This window comes from Clarias gariepinus, chromosome 1 (genome assembly GCF_024256425.1).
Source record: "Clarias gariepinus isolate MV-2021 ecotype Netherlands chromosome 1, CGAR_prim_01v2, whole genome shotgun sequence".
Taxonomy (NCBI): Eukaryota; Metazoa; Chordata; class Actinopteri; order Siluriformes; family Clariidae; genus Clarias; species Clarias gariepinus.
In genome coordinates, this window is record NC_071100.1 from 2,652,679 (window position 1) to 2,670,000 (window position 17,322).

A 17,322-nucleotide genomic window follows, 5' to 3' on the forward strand; every position below is an offset into this window, starting at 1 on the left:
GTCCGTTTATATGGCATTTAAAAAAACGTTGCATGCAGCTTTTTCTTGGCGTTCAAAACCCAACGAACGCAAGGAAACCGCTTCTAGTTCGTTTTCTTCACGTTCATTTTACGCTTCGGAGGACCGGATATATCCCATGATCCTACATGCTATACATAGGGAAATGCGGAAAAGGGCAAGATAAAAAAAATTACCACAAAAAAAACTTCCTTTGATCCGACGTTGTGCAGTCAGAGAGTGAACCCAGTAGCGGCGGGCTTTCATATCCAGTTCCCGACACACTGCCCCCACAGGTTAACACACAAACTACAATCTGGACTGCAGGCTGACGTTAGACAGAGACAAACGAACGCCGGTGTAGAAGCCATTCGATCGCCACTTCAAAACACAACATAAACGTCTAGGGCGTTCAGAGCGAGTTCGTTTATCCAAAAACTTAACGCCCGTTTGAACAAGGCCTAAGAGTAAAATCTTACCAACTGCTAAATATACACATGGCATTAGGTTGTTTAACGTTAAATTATGAAATAAAAATAAAAAGAGCTAAGTAGGTATTTCCTAAAAGCATCTGAATAAATAGCCTTTACCCAATGAGGCTCATTAGGGTGAGAATGGACTGACCTCAAGCCTCAAATCATTTCTTCATTGGTCATGAGAGTCTGAGTTGCTACAGTCTTGCGCGGTGTATATAATTTGAATAAACAGGCTAATGTTGTCTGGGCGAGTAGCATTGAGCTAACACACTATCACATGATTGCCAAGAATTAACACCATTTCATTGAATGAGAGTAAGGTGTGCTTAATCATAATGAGAATTAAATTAATTTCTTTAAATAATGGTGCCCTTTGGTGTTCTGGAGGGTCATCAGTGGCCAGTGATACCTTGGTTTAGTATGAACACAGCAATCTAACTTTATTAACAGGACATGATATCCAGTAGATGAGCTGTTTCATTTATGTGAATTTTTTTTTTTACATTTACATATTAAGAAAATTTTATCTTAAAATATGAAAAAATGGTATAATACATAAACAACCACCTACGTTACTACCATAGCTGTAAGGAAAGGCTTTAGTGAAGATACAATATTACCCTGTGTGCTGAAGATCCTCACATCCTCCTTTTTGGAGATAAGCAGTGACCTTCAGTCAAGTCATTTAACGTAACTATCCATGTTTGCACACAGCTAATAAAGCTAACACATGATCTAAGATTAAAGACCATAACCGTCACTTTGTCTTTAAACAAGTTCCATAGGCACTAAAGCTTAACATCTTGTCTGTAAGCTGTTTCCTCCTTTTTTTCCCGTAGGTATTCCGTGTCCGATCATCGTTGCGTGGGCCGTCGGGAAGCTGTACAACGAAAACGAACAGTGAGTGAATGTCGCTATAAGGGACACTAAACAAATGCGACTTTGATGAGTTGTTTTTTGCATCCAAATTGGGTACTTTTCTTTTCAGCAGGAAAGAATGAAAGAACTTAGTAGAGCTGTGCATTTCAATGCTTCTTTGGTGTCGGAGGGTGATGCACTGAAATGCATATTAACTCAAGGTCACGGCACATCTCTATGCTACGGTCGCCAGTCAGAGCCTGGCAGATTTGTGCCAAAAAAATTTAAAAGCTAAAATGCTTCGGATATTGTCAGAATCATAATCAGATTTATTGGCCAAGGAGGTTTACATGCACTCGCAAGGAATTTGATTAAGATGACTCTCAAAAAGTACAGCCATAAATAGCAATAAACATACTGACAATACTCAGACAATCACCCTTTTTCCCCAGGGGCAATTCGGTTCTACAGCACCCCTCTACAGTGGAATGGGAACGTGGACAGGGAGATCCAGGCTTAAGGCTCGCCTGCTATATACATCACAGTGTTCCGTGCAAAACTCTCTCATCTGTTACCTTCAGGGTCTGCTTAGTTACTCTCACTATTACATATCCTGCCATTATGCAATGAAATGACTCAGATTCATTGTCACTTCAACGCTCTTCGTTGCACAATTACTACTGTTTGGACACTCGTCACTTTGCTACATTGCACATCTTTTTCTTTCTCTGATTACTTGTGATTTATTTGCTTTATTTATATGTTTCTTATAGATCTTGTAGTTTTTGTTCTTAGCATTGCACTAGTAACTTCTGCTCAGTTCTCATACAGTATGTCCCCATTTTTGTAATCACCATGTCAGGGACAGAATTACTGAGTCAGGTTTCAGTGAAACAGTGGGCAGCAAATCGTGCAAAGTCTTAGTTGGTTCCGTTTTTTTTTTCTTTTTTTCTTTTTTTGGGCAGTGAGCAGAGATTCGCCAGGTAAATTGACAGGAGGGAGCTCTAAATCAAGGCTGTCGGAGCTTCATTAGCGCACCGTCAAGCTTCCCTCATCCGCGTCTTCTTTCTGTCCCACAGAGAGCTGCTCGATCTCCAACTAAGATCTCTAAAAAACTTTCTGTATTAGTGAAAACTGGTGTGGAGTGAACTGCCTGATGTTGAGCAGATCTTCTCTAGGGACTGCACTTACATTTGGGCATTTAGCAGCAGCACTTAGGTTTGGTTAACCGAAAACAAAAACGGCATTTAGCAGCAGCACTTAGGTTTGGTTAACCGAAAACAAAAACGTACCAAAAATTGTTGTACTGACGCTGCTATCCATGGCACTGGGCATAATTTTTTTTATTTTTAGTTTTTATCATGAACTGATGGCTTTATAATTCATATAAAGGGGGCAGGGGTAGCTTAGTGGTTAGGGCATTGGACTATGGTTTGGCAGTTCCCAGGTTCAAACCACCAAGTTGCCAATGCCGAGTCCATGGTTTAGCTAGTTAACAGAAACCTGGCTATACAAAACTGTTCTTATAGTTTACGTAAACTAAATACAATATTTTAATTCAAGCTGTGAATTCATATATTCAGCAGGGGGCCAGGGGTAGCTCAGTGGTTAAGGCATTGGACTACGGTTCGGAAGATCCCAGGTTCAAACCCCACAACCACCAAGTTGCCGCTGTTGGGGCCCTTGAGCAAGGCCCTTAACCCTAAACTGCTCAGATGTGTAATGAGATAAAAAAATGTAAGTCGCTCTGGATAAGAGCGTCTGCCAAATGCCTAAATGTAAATGTAAGCCTTCCAACGATATCACTGGTAAAGATAAACTGTTCTGAAAAATGACTCACTTTTAAGATTTATTGACATTGCATCAACCAAAGAATAAAAGCTATAAATGTTTTTCCTTTCATTTATTAAACATAAAATAAAGTGATATAGGCTGATCAGTTGACAGACTAAAATCAATTTCAAGAAAAGAAATTTGAACAAAATCCATGACATCCTGATGACATTAGCATGGATGCTAGTTAATGTCACTTTGTGTTTGCTACTTCAAATAAATAAAACTCAAACCTGTAGCTAATTTAAAGCCCAAATGCAGCAATTAAAAGTGTTGTTCAGCCATATTTGATTATATTTTTAAATCTTGTATTTGGTTTTTAAACAGTCTGTCCTCATGTTGTTGTTTTTTTATCACTTCAAGGTGCTGGTTTGGAAAAGAACCCGGAAAATACATTGACTACATTTACCAGGGTCCTGTCATCGTCGTTCTGCTGGTGAGTAGCGTCACGCACTTTATTAAGAAGCATTATTCGAAATTTCTGCTGGACAGAGCCGGTATGTTCCCCACATGACAGCACCAGCTGCCGCTAAAGCACTATTATTACGCCCGGGTGAAGCTACGGATGGCCGTGAGTGCTCAGGCCACGTCGTGATTATGTGGATCAGTTTGTTCCAGACTCGCATTAGCGCTCGCTCTTGAACTCGACACCGTCTATGGATTTTACTTTTATCCTCCTGAGATAAGAGAGTGGGTGTTTTTACTTTGATACTTTTTAAAACTGAAAGCGCTGGACAAATGAAGTCACGCGTCGATGTGAAGTGTCCAATTAAGGGGTCTTGCAAGGATGCGCTGTTTACATAATCACATGGAGCACACAGCTATTACAGCTGAAGCGCTAATGAATCTGTTAGGGGGAAAAGTATAAACTTAAATAGATGAAAAAGTGTGACTTTAATAAGCAGATCTCACTAACTAAGAATCTATAATGTAATTAATTTAACGAATTATATTTAACCTTTTTTATACCTTTTCACGAACATTAATTGTAAAGTTTACTCAGTGCATTTACTCAAGCTAAGCTCCTGTCCTATTTAACTTATAACCCACTGGAATCACAAAAGGTGATCACAAGATTGTGTTTTTTGTGTCATTTTATTTTTTTATTCCGACAAGAAATTTTCTCTGTTTTTTAGTCAAATGGCATTCATTAAAAATCAGATTTAGGTGCGGTTTGTTGCTGAAAAGTCACCATTAAATGGTTAATTATTGCAACAGTCCTTTTCCTGTGTTCACGGTCAAAAATATCTACGTCAAAAGGTTTTTATGCTTGTACACATTCAATTAGATGTAGCCTGATTTGCAGGAGAGCTGTGAGAATAGCACCAGTGACATAGTGAAGATAAACTAGGATAAAATCTGCTGTTTAAAACTATGTTGGTTTGATCAAGTAATTCTTTCTTCTCATTAAGGGTTCCATAGTGAAGAATTCTTCGGATTAACTTTGTTCCAGGCTCGAATGTGTACAAACGCCTTATTTCTTCACGTCTTTGAAAGTCCTTCCTGGGTTTCTGAGTCACACATCAGAAGGGGCTAATTGGCCCAGGCACAGAAGTTTGGCATAGCTTCTTTTACCTGTCAATCAAAGTAAAACTAGGAAATCACAGCCATCTGTTAACACATGCAGGCGGAAACGGGCGGATAGAGCTTTGCTCTGAATGCACTGCATGGGTAGCAGTCGTAAAAACTTGATTTCAGAGTATAGAAAGAGCTCGTCCGGTCCGGTCGTATGATTATGGTTGCGGACGATAAAAAGAGGTGGGCAAAGTACACACATCCTGCACTTGTGTAAAAGTAGAGATTCACTAGGGAAAATATTACTCAAGTAAAAGTAGAAGTAGAAGTCAACTTACTGTATGTAATGTTTTATTTTCCTCTGCTTTAGATAAACTTCGTGTTCCTGTTCAACATCGTACGCATTCTAATGACAAAGCTGCGAGCCTCCACCACCTCAGAGACCATACAGTACAGGTACGTCATGATGAATGTCTCAGAGACCCATGTTACACACACACACGCACAAACACACACACAAACACACATATACAATAAAGACGTTTATGAGCTTCTTTACCAGCTCTTACAAAGCACTGACACTGGAGACCCCTTCCATACATCATTATACAGTAAATGACGAGCAAACTTCGGCTTTTTTCATAACGATGATAAAAGTCTCGCTCTGTATTTTAGGCATAAGGTAAACACAGGTACTATAACAATGACACTGTAATAACATGTACAGGAATTATCATCCTCCGGAGCATAAAGAGACGTTTCCATGGACGTCGAGATCGGCAGAAAGCAGAAGCTTGAATAATCGAAGCTGATCAATGTTAGTAAAGGTCACTTCTTATTGGTTGCCTTTTAGTCTTATCTGTGGCATTCTGAGAGAAACAGCGTCTCAGCAGTGAATAACAGAGCAGCATCACACCTCCTGAGCACCCAACAGTCTCTCTATCCTGTCCTTAGTTTTCTCCTAAATAAAGTGCTTGGCGTCATGTGCGCGCTTCCCCGCCGCTGTCACTTTTGCTTCCCTTAACGTACGCCGAACTGAAAGTTGACCTTTATCTTTTCTGTCGTGGCATTTCAAAGTCCTGGGAGGTTTTTTTTCTGGTAACTGATAATAATCTACTTAGAGTTGACGACTGAGATTTGCTTTGCTTGTGATAATGAAGACACCACAGGTCACACAGAGGGACATGTCTGGACATTCTCTTGTCACTGAGAAATAAAAAAAAATGTTCTTTGGGACATCTTTTTCATGCTCAAATAATCCCATAAGGTGTTTTTTTTTTTTTTATTTAAATATTATTATAATTTTTAGGAATGCTTTCAGTGTTTGCATGAGAGTAATGATTTGATTCTTTGGAAGCAATAAGTGTTGAAGTGCTTGAACAGCCAGTAGGGTTGAAGATAATTCAGTTCAATTAAATTTTATTTGTATAATGCTTTTAAAAATTGACATTGTCGCAAAGCGGCTTAACAGCGGCTTGTCCCTGATGAGTAAGCCGAGGGCGACGGCGACAGTAGCAAGAAAAAAAACTCTCTAAGATGGCAGTAGGAAGAAACCTTAAGAGGAACCAGACTCAACAAGGAACCAAGGAACCCATCCTCATCTGGGTGATAACGGATAGCAGGGATTGATCTGCAGTCATACAGTGTGTTAGGAGGCTGGAAGTTCAGGAGATGTGGAGAAGTTCATATGGAGTCCAGTTGGTTATTGGAGGCTTAGGTAGACTGTAGGAAACTCCAGTCCTGAACTATCGATTTTTTAAATCGATGCGAAATTTCACAGGGAGCCAATGAAGTGAAGATAAGATAGGGGTGATGTGCTCGTATCTTCTGGTTCTAGTGAGGACTCTCGCTGCTGCATTCTGGACTAGCTGAAGCTTGTTTATGCACCTAGTTGAACAACCAGACAGTAAGGCATTACAATAGTCCAACCTAGAGGTGATAAAAGCATGAAATAGTTTTTCTTCATCGTTTAGCGACAATATATTTTTTATCTTGGCAATATTTAATATTAGCAAGAATGCTATCCTGGTAATATTATCTACATGTGCTTCAAATGAAAGGCTGGAATCTATAATCACACCGAGGTCTTTTACTGTTGCACTCGATGGAACAGAAAGGCCATCTAAAGTTACAGAGTGATCAGAAAGCTTACTTCTAGCTGTATGCGGTCCTATAACTAGAACTTCTGTCTTATCAGGATTAAGCTGAAACAAGTTGATTACCATTCAGATTTTTATGTCCTGCACACATTGCTCAACTTTAGTAAGCTGATTTTTCTCATCTGGTTTTGCTGAAAAAAACATATAGGGAATTTTTACTCTTAGAACTGTTCATTAACCTCTGTTATCCACAAAGCAATTGATTTTCTAGACATCCTGTAATGATGTCCAAAAGAGATCCAGAAATCTGACTGTAATATACTGTAGAATCTTCCAAAGTGGTGTGTTGGAAATGCTATTTATTAAAAACGATCAGACATCAGTGTGCTCTGAGTTAGAACAAAGGTTTTACTTAAAACAAACTCCACTTTGCTCCCCAGGCAGATAATCTTCAAAACCCTTTTTGTCTTGCTTGGACACACACACACACACACACACACACGCACACACACGCTTAATGTCAGTCCTAAAACTAAACTTCTTTCTTTATTACACACAGACAGGAAGGCATATTAAACATTTTCCATCCCATTGTGATTGGAGTTACTGTACATATGTGAAGCTTACACCATGAACCACATAAATTAACCACTTAGCATGCCGCTGTAGCTCCACCTGAGAGCATTTGATTGTCCCAGTTAAAGCTCTGCTTGTTTAGGGTGTAAGAGGTGAATTTTCCCACAGCTTTCTGCACGCAGCACGTTAAAATGCTCAATCGCGAGTGGCTTCTGTTCCTCCTGAGATGCATTACTCCATCATATTAGCATGACTTATTATTATGCGTTTGTCACCAGAGGGCAAAGCAGATGGTTTTCTGATTGTTTTCCTGTCGACTCTAATGACTAATCTCCGTAGTCCTGGTGATCTTTATCTGATTCACGAGCAGAGGAATGAAATCAGGAGCTACTGCTCGACCTCACTGATGGCTCGTGCTACAGTATGGTTTGAAAGATAGAGGAAGGCTTTTGTTGTACCAAAGCTGAGCGTGAAAAGATTTAAAAGGTAAATTAAAAGATAGAGATAAATTAAAGAAACTCTAGAGAAGGAAGCTTGTGTCATTTTAATAAAGGTCAAATCAACACCAAAACAATCCAACACTGGTAAAGAAGTTATAAAGTACATGGTACTAACAAAACTCTTTCAGTATCTTCTAAGATGATTACCACTTTTATTAACTTTCTTAATTCATTTAATTTCAACCTTAAAATAATGGAAAAGGAAATGGTTAAAATCTCATCAAGAAAATATTAACAAGCTGAACATCTTCACAAGTGAGGTTTTTGTGACAATACTTAGATCATGTAGACAGATGTGGATCTTGCCCACTTGTTCATTAGAACTTTTTGTAAATCTTGTACAATATTGTGCTGTAATACACAACTATATATTATTAAACATGCTATAGAAATAAAGTTGAACTAGAACATCATGTCCTTGTTTAACGTTTATTAGAGTTGCGCAGTTATAAACATGTACATCAGTGTGGCGTACACAAAAGCAGAATGGATTTATGGACATCGAGGAATCTTCCTCTGGATGGCGACTGTTGGCTCTGAGCTATATTCCCTCCTTATGGAATTGTGTCCTGAATCAGAGCCAGCATTTAGAGAAGTCATGTACGCTCAGTGCCAAAGCATGCGGTTACTGTTCAGCAGGAAGCATCTGATTGGTTCGGTTTCCCTCTAGTCTCGTCATGTTGGCACGGTGGGATAACATACTCCAGCTAGGAGAGAATGGTCTGAAGCCAGACAGTGTCTCAGACTAATCAGATACCAGATTTCAGATTTTTCTACAATTACACACATGATCTGCATCTTTGTGTCCGAAGAATGGTCACAAAGCGCTACGCAGTCAAAAGAAATGAAAAGCACAAAGAACAATGAAGACTTTAGCAATGGAGCCATACGCAAACAATAAAACATTGTATTTGGTGCTGTTGTGCTTAAATAATATCGACATCGACAGAGAAGCATAATTTTCTTTAATATTTACACTGGCACTGGAGGGTCCTTCCATAAATATAACACAAACATCTACTTAACCTGTTTACAGTATATGGAGCACTCCTGTGAATGAGCTGTTACTATAAAAAGAACAACATGCTAATATTAACCTTACTGACCAATCAGAGTACAGAACTCAATCCGTTTAAGGTACGTTTCCTCCATTGTACCCTGATGTGGATAATTCTTCCTCATGCACTCGTGCATTACAGTCTGGATTTGCATCTCTCAAGAGGAAGTCTGTTTTAAACATCCCTGTCATCCTTCCCAGCTTTATAGAACAGTTAGCTTTTCTTTCATGCTGGTCTTTAACGATAAAAACCATAGATGATTCTCCTGAGTAAACCCTCTCTCAAGCTTCAGACATGTTTTCTTGTCTCACTGTCTCATAATCTCATTATTTCTAACATTCTAGAGTAATAGAGCTCTTCTGAAAACATGTCACATCGTACTCGCTTTTCCCTGGAGTTAATTCTCTTAAGGATTAAAACAGTGGTTTATAATCAAAATCATAATGAAATAAAAAACAAACCCTATGTCTGTAGCCTAGAGTAAGCATCAAAAACGTTCGCACAACCAGACAACCTCAGCAGCCCCCAAAATTGTTTGAGTACACCAGTGTAATGGTAGATTTACAGACAAAATCAAACATACAAAAATTATTTATATATGAATGATATTGATTACTTGATTACTGTACTCATTCTCTTTGCTCCAAATGGTGCTGTTGATGCTGTAACCCAGGTTGTTTTATCTGTAAATTATGTGTTTGGTTCAGCTGCAGAACATACTGTAAATTCCTTGTTTTTTACTCTTTATGTTTAAGGAGTGCCTCAGGGTTCAGCTCTCAACCCACTTCTCTTGTATTTTCGGAATACAGTGGAACCTTGGATTACGAGCATAATTTATTCCAGAAGCAGGCTCATATATTAAAACACCTGTAAATCAATGCAAGTTGTCCCCTAAGAAATAACGAAAACTAGTTTGTTCCACAACCTAAAAAAATAAATACATAGATAGTAATTAATACAAAATATAAAGTAAAAATAAGACAAATTAACCTGCAGTTTACCTTTTAAAAAAGTAAAAATAAATTCAGTCAGATAAGTGTTAACGTTTGTGCGCGCAGGCGCTGTCTGTGTGTGTGTGTGTGTGTGTGTAAAGCTGAAATAATAGGAGAGAAGGAATGAGACCCTCTCCCCTCTCTGTTATCATCTTACACAGTAACCCTTCCTCCTCTCTTATTTAAGTTTCTCACACACACATATATATATATATATACACATACACACACACGTGTGATTATCCAAAATCACCAGCGCAAGAGAGAGAAAAAACCCTTGGCTCAGTTGTGATCATGTGACGCTTGTCGTCAAAACAAGAAGCGCATGCGTGATACATGATACTCCGTACTTGTAAACCAAGACTTGCTCGTTTTTCAGGTAAAAAATTATTACAAATGTTTGCTCGTCTTGCAGAACGCTTGCGAACCGCGTTGCTTGCAATTCAAGGTCCGATTCAAAACATCAGATTTTACACATACAAACACACTACACACCACACACAAGCCCATAACAGTTTAAATGCATGCTGACATTTATGCAAAAAAACAGGAAGAAAATCCAAACTTAAAAAAAAAAATAAGGTCAAACAAGAAAGATCAGGCCACGTTGTTTCAGATAGACATGTGGGTGAAGTAAAGAGCATTAGGGGTATGTCTATAACATTTCACATTCAGTAAAATCCACCTTTCTAAATGGGTTTCTCATGTTGAGATTATGGCTTAAATCATAAGCATCATGTTCTATATACATTTATCTTTCCATGTTATTTCTAAAAACATGACGATTGCACCTTTGAAAATCGTTGTTACTTAGATCTCGTTTATTTAAAAGATTTATAGGATTTACTATACGTGTTTAATATTTAAACCCAACGTCCTGGGGGTGCGCAGGAAAATGCACTGTAGTGGAACAGATTGATTTCTCCCTCTCTCTAATGATGCGTTCTGTCAGGAGCAAGCTAACTGAATCCACATGTAAAGCATCAGAGTTTATCTGTGATTAACCGCCGGGCCTCATGAGAAACATCACTCCATTTCATTAGCGCGAGTTATTATTTCTCCCTCACCGGGGGGGTGCAAGTGCAGACAGATCGGTGTTATTGTTATCCTGCAGAATTATGAAATAAACTTTGTTTTATACTGAAACTCCTAAATTCTGGTCAGAAGATGTGTAATAGATTTCTCTAAGAGCAGATTTAGATTTTATACTAATGAGCTTGTTATACAGTACTTTCTATAGTCATTGCTTATTCAAATTTTCTAGACGGATTCCCCAGTGTCAGAGGCTGGCGAAATGTAAGCAACAGTTGTTTAGTTGTCTTGGTTTGGACCGAAGCATAAAAATGATAGATTAGTGTTACATTAGTCCACTATAGTCTAAGATTAGATTTACTTAGTGTTCACACCTGCGTTTTCAACACCGGACCAAAAGTCACAATAGAAGAAGTTGGTGGTGTCTTTACCAGCTAAAAAAATATTTTTAAATATAATTTTATAGTACAGTAAGAACAGCACAAGCAAGTGGAATAAGACAGACCTTATTAAGCGGGCTCAGTTTGCTTGCTCGGTGCGCACCAAGGTTTGCATGGCAATGTTCACACTCATTCAAGTGTAATGCACCAGCAGAACATCAACACCAGTTTCTTCACAAATGTCAAGTATCAACGCTCCCTAAATATAACTATATATAATCTAAATATAACAAGGACATAAAAGGATTCCAAAGAGCAATAAAACTTAATTATATCAAGTAATCAACTTCTACCTAAGGATTTAACTATAACATCAACACACATCTTTTTTTAAAAACAGAATTTGGCTCTTATTTTTAGGATCTATTTTTTCCTCACTTACTTCTTTTCTCTTACATTTCACTGTTCAAGCTGTTCGCCTGACTACAGAGTTAGAGATAATTACCTCAGGTTTATTATTGTAGCATCTAAAATCATGCACATCCACTGCTGAGTGCTGAACAGAAGCGCTCTTTGCGAAGCCTGGAGTTTTCTTTTTTTTTCTTCTTTTTTTAATGTCATGGAAAATTGTCCTCACTGAGAGATGAAACACTTTAGAGCACAGCGTATCAATTTATGAGAAAGCTTATTTCACTAAAAGAGATTAGGACCATGACCTCAATTTAAGGCTGTCCAAGTTTAACTCTCTCAAAACTATGACATCAACACATTTCATCTGGTCACAGAAAAAGTAGAAAAAAAATCTACAGAAATGGACTGAAGAGGACACAAGCATAAGGGTTCATGATCACCAGCACACAGACTCAGGACTCACAGCACATGACTGCATATATAGACATGATATAGACATGTCAGGACTTACATAGCCTGTTGTTCTTCTGTCTACTGTATTAACAGTTAAAGGCATTTTGATTGGGTCATACGGAGACGACATCACAAGCGATCACAGAGTACCTGTGGACAGGACAGAACAGAAGAAGAGGAAAAACCAGATAACTAAAAAATAGAAAAGGCTAGCTTTAAAGCCTGACTAAAAGTACTAAGAAGAAGAGGAAGACTTTTCTTGCTCTGCTTGGCTCCTCTGCTTTCAGAGATTGAGGAAGACGTGCATCTAGATTCTTTCCTGTTCTGGCACCTAGGTGGTGGAATGAGCTTCCTCTAGATGTCCGTACAGTTACAGGCAATCTTTAAACGATGACTTAACTGTTTCTTCAATGTTTAGATAAAACACCTCTCCCCTCAAAAGAAAAAACTTTGCAACAAAGTTTGACTAATGGTACTTAACCTACGGTAGTAACCATGTGTAAGGATCTAACCAATGACAGACACTTCAAAGCTCTTTTGTGATTAACTCTGGATAAGAGCATCTGCCAAATGCCTTAATGTAAATGAAGAAGAAGAGTTACAATTAAAAACGTAACAAGAAAACTAAAAAGAAGAACCAAGAAAAAGAACCAAGAAGATAATAATAAGAAGAACTAAGAAAAAGACCCAAAATGATAATAATAATAATAAGAAGAAGAAGAGGAAGAAGAAGAACCAAGAAAAAGAACCAAAACGAGGATGAGAAGAAGACGATAAGAAGAAGAAGAATCAAGAAAAAGTACCAAGAAGAAGAAGTTGTTTCCCTTAAACACCAACAAGATCACAAATAATATTAATAATAAGGAGAAGAAGTAGGGGGAGAAGGAGGTTACCATTAAAAACTTAACTTGAAAACCTAAAAAAAAGAACCAAGAAAAATAACCAAAAGGAAGATGAGAAGAAGAAGATTCAAAGAACCAAAAAAAAAGAACTAAAAATAAGATGAGAAGAAGATCCAAGAACCAAGAAAAAGGACCAAGAGAAGGAAGAGAAGATGAAGATCGTAGAACTAAGAAAAAGTGACAAGAAGAAAACGAGAAGTAGTAGTTACCATTAAACATTAAGATCACTAATAATAATAGTAAGAGGGAGAAGAAAAAGAAGAAGAAATAGAAGAAGAAGAATAAGGAGGTTACCATTAAAACCCAAACTACTAAAACCCAGTACTAAACTACTGCGCTGGTGTGAATAGAGGCCTATCTCAGCATCTCAGGTTTATTATTTATTTTTAACGTGCATGTTAATGACTTTGATAATCCAACACACCTGATTCCACTCGTTAGCTAATTATTTATCCATGCATGTGTGTGTGTGTGTGTGTGTGTGTGTGTGTGTGTGTGTGTGTAATTAGAGCCATTTTTGAAGACGTTATAATTTGAGTCAGGTGTGTGGGAGTGTGATGCTCACTGAACCATGCCTTGAGAAGCTGGGTATCATCTGGGTGAGGCAGATACAACGCAATGACCTCAAAGGTCCAAGTATAAATGTGAAGCTGCAGATAAAACAAAATTGGCTGACCTGAGGACGGCAGCGTGTTCGTTATTTACAGTTACGTGGGAATTTTTTGCAGGGAAACTAATCCCTAAAAGGAAAACCGTTTCTTCTGCTGTGTCACGTTGTGATCCTGAAGCCTGGTTAAGCTGATAACTCGTGTCTGCGTATGTGTCTTTGAAACGCGTCCAAGTCCGTAAGATGACTCGGTTAGAGGGCGAGGAGGAAGTGGAGGAAAGTGTTAGCTGCTCCTGTCTCTCAGCTCACCATGCAACTCTCTCATCCACCCACACAAACCCCTAGAGACGGGGCAATTAGTGTCTACCTGACATACCAGCTTCCTGTCGAGCATGTGCCATCCTTATTGTTTTGATCACCGTGGTGTTGAATTTCTGCTGCCAGAATGGAGAATGCCACAACCTTCATGCCTCGCAGCCTCAATCTATTGTACAGCCGTTACACTGGTACCAGGTTCCAATCATTGTGAATCCCTTAAATGCCTACAAATTACTTATGCATTTTTAGTTTAAAGGTGGTGTTCATAAGGTCACTTTGTGTAAGTATTTACACCACCTCGTAAAATTACAATTCTAAACAAATTTTGCAAACAAATCACTCCTACCACACGTGATGCTATAAAGTCCGCTGAACCATGTTAAGAGAATATGGGCATAATGTGGGCGAGGCAGATACACCGCAATGACCTCGACGGTCTGGGTATAAATGTGAAGCTACAAATAAAACTAAATGGCTGACCTGAGGATGACAGAGTGTTCGTGATTTATAGTCATGTGGACCAATTATTTCTTTTAACTGCATGGGATGCCGTGCTTCTTGCCAGTTTGTGAATAGTAAAGAGCATGCCACCTGTAGGATCATAGACAAACAGTGACATTTTACCACCTGATACATGAACTTTCGCACAACAAAATCGTGATTCATACCTGAATCGATCTTTTTCCCCAATCTCTAATTCTAGTGCAATAACCTGGAAGCTGCTCATTGTGCTGAGCACGCCATCCCCACTGTGCATCACGGTGGTGGCAACATCACATTAACCATTGACCCTTGTCCTCTTGGGCAGTTTTCAGTCTAACTCTATTTTTCCCTAGTTGCTGATGAGTGATTTCCTCTGGGCAGGGCCACAGTTGTGCCATGTTCTGTTACATTTTTGATAATTAACTTACTGTTCTCATGCAGGATGCCCACCAAAACCTCATGTATATACATCAAGTCTTGGAGACACTGAAGTTCATTAGCTTAGCGCTGGCAAAAAGTTTCATACGATATTAAATATAGTTAGCTGGATAAGGCCAAAACACTATCTACCGTACAGTATATAGTCTTTAACCTCAGCCTCCGCCCCCAACGGCCACAGAGCTCATTCTTAGTTTGTCATAGGGACTGGTTGTTTAAAATGTCGCTTAACCATCTTGTTCATTTGAAGAAGTCAGAATGCGGGGTCCCCGTAGTTCTGTGATTAAGGCTCAGCTTCACTCTGGTGTGCCTTAAAAGACGAGTTTGATTTATTTAATGGCTTTACCGCACTTTGACTTAATCCATCAGCAAGCTGACCTACAGTAACCTCATTTTCTTGATGAGATGAGAGGTTAAAAACAACAACTGAACTCCCCCTACAGCCATTATGCATAAGTCAATATAATAAATGAATGATGAGTTTTCAAATATCAATAATAATTTTGCTTGAGGATTGTTTTCAGTAGATGAAAAACATCGCCATCCATCCATCCATCCATCCATCCATCCATCCATCCATCCATCCATCCATTCACACATGTATCCATTCGTCTAATGCTGATATCCATCTAATTATTATTTATTTAATTGGAGTGTTTTGAATTGACAGCTAATCTAATTAACTTATTATATATTATTAATTCTCTCTCTCTCTCTCTCTCTGTCTGTCTTTAGGAAAGCAGTGAAGGCGACGTTAGTGCTGCTTCCTCTGCTCGGCATCACGTACATGCTGTTCTTCGTCAATCCTGGGGACGATGATATATCACAGATCGTCTTTATTTATTTCAATTCCTTCCTCCAGTCTTTTCAGGTATGAGACTGTGTGTGTGTAGTTTCCTCTGGGAACACTGGTTTCTAACCCAGAGTCCAGGGACATTCAGTGTAGGCTGATTGGTGTTTTCATATTGCCTGGGGTTATGGGATGCCTTCCAGAATGTTTCTAGCTCACTTTATTATGGAGTATTATATGGTCACTCATCCTTTCATCCATCCATCTGTCCACTGTTTTATTAAGTAATTCATTTATCCATCCACTTTCCTATCAGTCCATCCATCCATCTAGCCAATCTATTTGTCTTCTTAATTATTATTCATCCATTTCTGTTCATTCCTTTATTCATTTATCCATGTATTCATGTAATCAATTCGATCAAGAAATCAACTAATCATTTAATCATCCTGTCAGTCAATCCATTTAGTTATACATCCATTTAAACATACATACATTTGCTTATTCATGCCACCTATCCATCAATCCACTCTTCTGTTCATTCATTTATTTTTTGATTCATGCAGTCATTCATTTAATCTTACTTCAGTCAATACATCTATCCATCTATCCATTCATACATATATTTATTTATTTATCTATCCATTCACCCTTATGTTTACCAAGAATCCATCCACCTAGTTATCCATCTATTCATAAATACAATATACATTTATCCATGCATGTAATCCTTTATTAATTCATCCATTCATACATCATTCATGTACCTATTTGTTTATCCATCCATCTATTTACCCATTCACTCTTTGATTCTTCTGTATGTTGGTCCATATGTCCAGCTAATCATCCATTAACAAATATAGACATACATTTGTTATTCATGTATTTATCTATCATCCATCCTTCCTTCTGTTTGTTCATTCGTTTATTCATTCTTGCATCTATCTCACTTCTATCCATCTATCCATTCATATACAAATCCATTGATTCATCCATCTATCCACCTCTCTGTGTATCCATTCACTTATTCATTCTTCTGCCTATCAGTGGACATCCATCCGTTCTTCTTTATTCATTTATTTCATCATTCATTTATCGTTCTGTCCATCCATTCATGCATTTATCTATCAGTCCATTTATCCAGCCAGAGATTACCCTGACTTGTTACCTGTGCCACCTGGTGTAGGCTCCTGTCCCTCTGTGAACCTACACAGGAAAAGAGGTGCAGAAAAATGGATGGATGGATGGATGAATGGATGGATGGATGAATGGATGGATGGATGATCATGGACAGAAAATGTGGATTGTAGAAGGATAAAATAGTCTAGTATTTGAGGTTCCATCACTGATATGTTTCTGCAGGAACAGTCCTGATATCTCTGGTTCTTTTTTCTCTTTCTGAACCACGTTGTCTGTAGGTTTCAGTTATTTATAGTCAGAATGATTCTGCTATAATGCCGGGTTGTGATTTACACCAGTGTACAGAATTAGAAAGTCACGGCGCCCCTGGCAGAGTGTCACAGAGACAGCGCTGATGGTGAGAACGACAGCTAAAAAAACAAAACAAAAAAATCCACAAGTGTTGTACATCAGCTCAGATTATA

At 38.4% G+C, this 17,322-nt stretch overlaps 1 protein-coding gene across 1 annotated transcript in view; it reads left to right on the forward strand.

Moving 5' to 3' along the window:
* The window catches only part of LOC128526153 (corticotropin-releasing factor receptor 2), a 64,250-nt gene that overhangs the window by 44,554 nt on the left and 2,374 nt on the right, over window positions 1-17,322 (forward strand). The window contains exons 7-10 of the mRNA XM_053497751.1: window positions 1,313-1,373; window positions 3,528-3,600; window positions 5,050-5,135; window positions 15,664-15,799. Coding sequence (XP_053353726.1) covers window positions 1,313-1,373; window positions 3,528-3,600; window positions 5,050-5,135; window positions 15,664-15,799 — 356 coding nt within the window. The remainder of the gene's footprint in view (window positions 1-1,312; window positions 1,374-3,527; window positions 3,601-5,049; window positions 5,136-15,663; window positions 15,800-17,322) is intronic.